This window comes from Populus alba, chromosome 1 (genome assembly GCF_005239225.2).
Source record: "Populus alba chromosome 1, ASM523922v2, whole genome shotgun sequence".
NCBI classification, from domain to species: domain Eukaryota; kingdom Viridiplantae; phylum Streptophyta; class Magnoliopsida; order Malpighiales; family Salicaceae; genus Populus; species Populus alba.
The window spans coordinates 33,970,608-33,977,777 of NC_133284.1; the positions used below are offsets into that span (position 1 = coordinate 33,970,608).

The 7,170-nt window shown below is 33.0% G+C and overlaps 1 protein-coding gene across 2 annotated transcripts; it reads right to left on the bottom strand.

Annotated features, from left to right (window-relative positions):
• Positions 1–1,059: 1,059 nt before the first annotated feature.
• LOC118055426 (cysteine proteinase mucunain) lies at positions 1,060–3,922 on the bottom strand. Of its 2 annotated transcripts, XM_035067332.2 has the most exons (5): positions 3,315–3,919; positions 2,495–2,730; positions 2,238–2,378; positions 1,482–1,952; positions 1,060–1,385 (listed from the first exon to the last, which is right to left on the bottom strand). In XM_035067332.2, the coding sequence occupies exons 1-5, from the start codon at positions 3,790–3,792 to the stop codon at positions 1,272–1,274; spliced, it is 1,440 nt and encodes a 479-aa protein (XP_034923223.1). In that variant the 5' UTR covers positions 3,793–3,919; the 3' UTR covers positions 1,060–1,271. The 2 variants fall into 2 exon arrangements, with proteins under 2 accessions (XP_034923223.1, XP_034923222.1); XM_035067331.2 differs by having other exon boundaries at positions 1,060–1,952; positions 3,315–3,922.
• Between the last annotated feature and the right edge of the window lie 3,248 nt (positions 3,923–7,170).

Here is a 7,170-nt window from a genome sequence, read left to right on the forward strand (position 1 = left end):
TTCTTAGAAAATACTTGTTTTTGGATATGGTTGCCGTTAACTCAGTGACCGGTAACCTCTTTTTAAAAAGAATAGAAAGAAAGAAATATCAGTTGCAGCTGTAGCTAGTAACCCAATACCACTCTCTAAAATGGCAAAACGCATGGTTACAGCCGTGGTGTAGTGGCTGTTTGGTAGTGTGGCTGCTTCTCATGCTGACAAATTATTGTCAACAGTGGAGCATGGCTCCACTGTTCATTGAACAGTGAAACCATGCTCCACTGCGCACTGTTTACGTTTCCAGGTTTTTTTTTTTTTTTTTTTGAAAAACCATGAAAATGAGTTTAATTTTTTTTATTGTTTTTTTTTTAAATTATAATGACGTAGCATTTGTGAAATTTGATCGCAATTCCAATTATGTTATTGCCGGGTCCGGCCCCAGTTAAAAAAAATTCATTTTTTATTTTTATTTTAATTGTGTTCTATTCAAAAAATTAAAAGAAAATCACTTGATGACGTAATAAAAGATTCAGTTTTTGTTGTTGCGTGCTTAAAAAACCATGAAAAATATAGTCCTTGTTGGATAGATTTCGTATGTGATGACATTGCACATAGTGTAATATAATAATAAAAAATATTTGATATCAATATTATTTATTTCATGATATAATAACAGTAGTTAAATTTACAATATTTAAATTAAAATCATTAATATTAATATATATATTTTTTAATTATTTTATAACCTCAATTTGAAAAGCATTTATTTTTAACCAAACACATTAAACTACTTTTTCTTCGACCTCAATTTCAACCACAGTTTTAACCAAACACCTATTTTTTCAAACCAACCTCAACTAAAAGTACTTTTTATAAAACAACTTTTTTCAAACCACAACCACAAAACTACCGCAATACCAAAGACACTAGTCAGCTTTTTCGTCGTTATTTTATATTTTATTATTTTTTCAAGCCAGTTTTCGCTTTTTCTATATGGATGAAGGATACCAATCGTGCACCTCAGGGTTTCATAAGATAATTGAACAGTGAGCAGTGATTCTAAGCAAGGAGCCCCACAAACACCATCATAAACGAAAATCAGAATTGAAGGGAATCAGATGGTTATTTACAAATGGTGGCGATCCAATCGTAAGTTTATAGCATCTGCCTCAGTAGACAATTCAAGGAATTTACAAATAATGAAAAACTAGATGATAAGTTTCGCTGAACTAAACATGGTCAACCTTAGCCCACATATTGCTCTAGCAGACCCTTAACGACTTAGGATTATCTCAAGCAGGGCTGAACCTCCTACCAGCTCGCCTCCTACCACCAAGCTGGTGAGACTGAGTAATTCTAGCTGGAGCTCGAGTCAACGCCTTAACACCAAATGGATTGCTCTTGCTCTGTAACATATCAGCAGCATACAAGGTTAAAATTTCAGAAGCTGCCTTCACAAACTCATTAAAATTGTCTTTAAGGGAATAGGTGACTATACTTACCATCCTGCAGGTTCCAGCTTCAAGGTCACAGACAGGATACTCGTGAGGGCAGCAGCTGTAATGGTCGTCGCAGCAGGTTGCAGACTCCAGAGGGCAGCACCCCCATCCAAAGCAATAGTCACCGTACTGATATATGCAGCAGCATGTGCTTCCAGCAGGGCATGAGTAGTAATCATCGCACTCTGAGGAAGGCTTTTCCGGAGGTGGAGGGTTCACTGGAGATGGAGGGGAGGGACCAGGATTAGGGGGATTTGCAGACTTCTTGGTGGGATATGAAGCTTCCATTGCTATTCCACACTTGCCAGTTTCAATGCTGGCAACATCACGCTCCATCCTGATGTACCCATTCTCTCCCCAAGCAGGACCCCATGAGTTCCTCACAATCCAGTAATCTACACCATGCTCTGTACCGTACCCAACAGTAACCACACCATGGTCTAGCTGTGTTCCACATGACCCAGTAAAAACACCCTGAACAAAGAAGAAAAGAAACATAAGACTATGTAATCAATTCACATGCAAAAGACTACTTAAAATTCAGTTTGTGGGAAGTTGTCCCATTCAGAATTCAAATGTTTCTTGCATCCAAACTTGTGAACTATAAATGATGCATTCCGGTAACAAGGCTATGAAGATTAATGAGTCAGGCTTTAGCCTATTATGCATTACAAACAAATTATAATTCATACAATTTCAATAGTTAAGCCTTGACGCCAAAGCATAAAAATGGTTAGTAAGATGGGGTGCTGTGCTTACAGATTGGTAGAGTTGGAAATCCCTTCCACCAGCTTCAATGGCAACACTAACAGGTTGATTTGCCACAGCCTTCTTTAATGACTTCTCATCATTTTGTGGAACGTCTTCATAACCATCAATTGTAACAACTCGAGCATTTTTCTGCAAAAACAAAATGATCAAGTGCATCAAGGATAAGCAACATCCCGATCAGACTAAAGATCAAATATTAATTTTGTAAAACATGAAACTTGAGGAGGGGAAAAGATTCAAGATACCCTATTTGGATCACACATGCTATCAATAGCCTTGTAGGGGTAATCTTCTTCGGTATCAATACCACCATTCTCAATAATAAAATCAAAGGCATAGTCCATGAGACCTCCATTGCATCCCAGGTTATATGTCTTATCGCAATCCACCAACTCCTGTTCTGACAGAGATGTCAAGTTACCAGTTACAATTTGGTTTATCCCTTCCACCGCTCCAACAGTGGAGAATGCCCAGCAACTCCCTTTAATAAAAAAACAAAATAAACTTTACATTAGAAAATAGCCTGAGCCAAACAGAATGCTTTCATAAAATTTTGTAGCTGCCAAAAATTAGATACCAAACTGTTCAATCTGTGTGTGGGACATCAAATACTCCTACCCAAAACCAAATTCAGTAACCATAAAACATGAATCAAATAGTCCGATTTCTAGCTGATCTTATCTTTAAAACCTAAAGATTTCATCCAGAAAATCAAAAAAATCAAATTATACTTAATATAATCCGGATAAAAAGCAAGAGTTGCTCCCACCAAATATCTAGTCTAAGAAAAAACAAACAGACGGATAACAATATCAAATGGTAGCGATAGTTTCATGGTCAAGCAGAGAAGACCCAAACTAAGAACATCCTTGGAGAAAAATATGCCCCTGGTCCCACGCCAGTTATCAAATCTAAACCCCCCAAAAAAAACACACACACAAAAAAAGGAAAATCTGGGATGAAATTATTTTTCATGAGACTCAGACCCAGCAAATTTGCTGTCCAACGACATCCTGTCGATAAAAACAAAAGGGAAAAAAAAAAAAAAAAGAAACAAAAACATACCACACTGCCCTTGATCTTTTACAGGGGTGACAGCCCCTTTTTCTCTCCAATCAACAGTCTCCGGCAAATCATCACCTTCCTTAAACAAATACCTCTCACTTTTTGGCCCACCTAACAACCTTCTCTTCTCATCCATCCTCGTACCCAAGTAAACCGATCGGTACTCATCGTTACTCAAATCCGCAAACTTGTTCAACCCAAGTTTATAACTCGGGTTCCCAACAGAATTATGTTCATCGATGAATTTAAGGTTATCCTTGAAAATATCAAATCGTCTTTCTTTCTCACCCAACGCATTATATGCTCTACCATATTTAACCAACCACATCTCGTAGATTCTTCTTGTCTCTGCCTCTGTTCTTTCTGGAACTTGGCCATGTTTTATGTTGTAATCAATTATGGACATGTCTATGGCTAAACAAACAGAAAGCAAGGACAACATGGCCAAGAAGGCTAAAGATCGATGAAGAGAGGCCATTGTTTTGGGAGGATCTTTGTGTTTGTGTTCTGTGGAGAGTCTCTAGGTATGTGTAGATAAATATATAGGGAAGGGAAGGGAAGGGAATTGAAGAGGACTGGAAAAAGGTGTTTGTACAGGAGATGGAAGGTGTGTTGAAATTGGCTGACGTGGGTCCTGCTTATATTTGGAGAAGTGTGTGGGTGTCCTGCTTAATTTATTTTTTATTTTTTATTTTACTGTAATCAGGATTCTCGTTAGACAGTAATAGATTTTTTTCCCGTGTTAACCGCGAGAGAGATTAATTTTTATTTAATATAAAAAAAGCATTTAAATAATAATAAATTAAGTGAATTCAGGTTAATTTCACTAACCAACCATCTAGAATAACCCAAGAAAAAAAAAAGATAAAAAAATTAAAAATTCAAATCCTAATAATCTAATATCCAAAAATAAAATAAAAATTCAAAGTTAAATCAAGTTGATTTTTAAAACTAGCAATTTTAATCATAATATCGAGATAAATATACAAAATACCAAAAAAATCTTAAATAAATTTTTTAACCATTAAAAAATTAAAAAATAATAATAATTAAAACAATGAGGACCAAATCTTGTAAAAAAAATAATAAAAGAAAATAATGATGGACTTAAAAAATAAAATAAAAGAATAATTAAAAGAATGAGAACCACTATTGAATTAAAAAAACAAATGAAATAAAATGTTAAGGGAAAAATTAAAAGAAAAAAAATTAAGAAAATGATTAAAAAAAATTTAAAAAATAAGGACTAAATCTAGAAAAATAATGAATGAAATAAAATATTGAGATATAAAATTGAAAGGAAAATAAAACAATCAAGAGAATAAATATAATATTTGATATATAAACAAAACAAAATCAAATGAAATGAATGAAACAAAAAATAATCTAAAAAATAATCCAAAACTAAAAAAGACAATTTTTTTTTTTAAAAAGGATTATATTTGATTTTTTTTCTTCATTATTTTTTTATCAAAACAATATCATTTTTACTTTTTAGCTGAATAAAAAATCAAGCGATCAGCTTGGAGAAAATCATGTCAACACCCATTGATTTTTTTTACCATTATTGTTTTTCAAAATAATATCATTTTTACTTTTTACACAATAAAAAAGAATATGATTGACACCTGTAATCTTAATCATTCGACCCAATATGTGACCCAAGACATGAAAAAGGTCAACTCCTAGGCCAAGTTTTAAAAGCATAATAAAAAAATAAACATCAAATATGATATGAAAACTCAATGAAATTAAGTAATGATGGATGGAATTGAATAAAAAAACAATCAATCAAGAAAAGAACTCCAAATAAAAAGGAATTCCAATCATAAGAATAAGGATCAAGTTCAACAAAAAAAAAAGAATTAAAATCAAATGAGTATGGATGAAATTGAAAAATAAAATCCAATTAGAAAAAAAAATATTAAAGCAAAATAAATAGGAATCAAAAGAATGATGATCAAATTTGATTAAAAAAAACATAAAAAAAATCAAATGTCAATTGATGAAATTGAAAAATAACTAAATCAAATTCAATATAATTAAAAGATTGAGGATCACCCTGCAAGTTTGCAAGGTCAACACACATTTTGAGGTGGAGGAGAGAGAGAAAAAAAGGAGAAGAAAAATTATCGTTGGAGCTTTGTCGTTCCCCTGCAGCTGACACTTGTCAACTCATTGTGTAAAGGGTGGCTCGTTGCTTCAAATGTCATCCTTGAAGGAGACCAACGACTACCAAAGGCACCACATGCGCTATTCGAAAAACATGGGTGCCTCCTACCTGCAAATGCATGCTCTGCACGTGTTAACCATTGTTATTTATAAAAAGACCATAACATCCTTGACCCTATAAGATAATTATATAAAAAACTGAGGTCAAAAAACCAAAAATACCCCTTTACCTTGGGTAAAAAAAATTGACCTCAGGGTCTATGGAGTAATTAGACTATATAAGAAATATGAAATTTTTTTAAAAAAAAAAACCCTTAGACATTAGTTGTGTTTTTCTTTTATAGGACATAAAGGTAATAACCCTGTACAATAAAGATATAAAAATACAAAATCACCTCTAAGTGTTTGTTCAACTATTTGGGTTTTTAAAGGGGCATTACTCATTTTACTACGGATTGCACTATGCACAATCCATAGTAAAACATTGATACTTTTTAGTTTTATTTGTAATTTTACAGTTTACACCTTTATAATTATTTACACCTTACAATTTGATCCTTATACTTTTTTATAGTCTTAGTTTTAGTTTTTAAGATTTTCAAAATCTCTTTCCACACCTGCAAGTTAAATGTGGAAGTTTAGTTGGAAAGTTTTGTTCGAGGTATAATGATATTTCTTTGCTTTCATGTGTGTGTTAACCACGCATATTAAAATATTTTTGAGATAAAATTATATTTATAATTTTTTTACTTGTTACTATGTAAGTATTTTTTTTATTTGAGTTTTTCGTTGAAAAATAGTAACACTCTTAATAACAATGGTAATATATAAACAAAAACAATCATATAAAAACATTATACTATACTTGAAAACACGTGGAAAAAACATTGTGCAGGTATTGTGTACATAGATTTATTACACTATTGACCACACTATAGACATAAAGTATCTGCACTGTGGATGATACTGTAGCACCAAGAGGCATTAACTTTTTTGTTTTTTATTCCAAAATCTGCTTGGTCATGCTTGGCAGCCGGATCCAACACTATTAGGTTTGGTTGGTCAACTAGACCCAATAGCTTTTGGAAGAAATCACAGAGAAGACAATGCCCTCATGGTGCTACAGTGTCGTCCACAATGCAAACACTCTATATCTATAGTGTAGTTCACAGTGCAATAAGTCTATATACACAGTATCTGCACAATGTTTTTAGTCGGGCAATCAGACCCAAGTTTTCTTCTAAAAGCTGCTAGGTCTGGCTTTCAAAGCTGACTTTCATGAATAAACCCCGGTGACGGTTACCTGCTTTGCTTAACCTAGCCGGAAAGAAGGTTTCTTTACTGATAGCCGACAAGATATCTCATAATGGTTAGTTAATTCTCTTTTCTCCGTCCGGTAATAGAATTTCTTTACCAATAGAGCAACCTAAAATCTTGTTTTTACTTTAAGAGAAGGTTGTACTATTTAATTTAGTAGAAGGGGGAGATGGATCTCATTTCAAAACTGATCGAACTAGGAAGTGAACTTTACTAGAAGGAAGGAGAGCGAAATCAAGTTTTTTTCTTTTATTATTTAGTTTTAATATATTCTAAAGAATATATTAATTTTTTAAAACTAATTATTTGTTGTCTTCATCGGTCAAACAAAACGGATCATTTCTATAGGATCGAAGAATTTCATAAA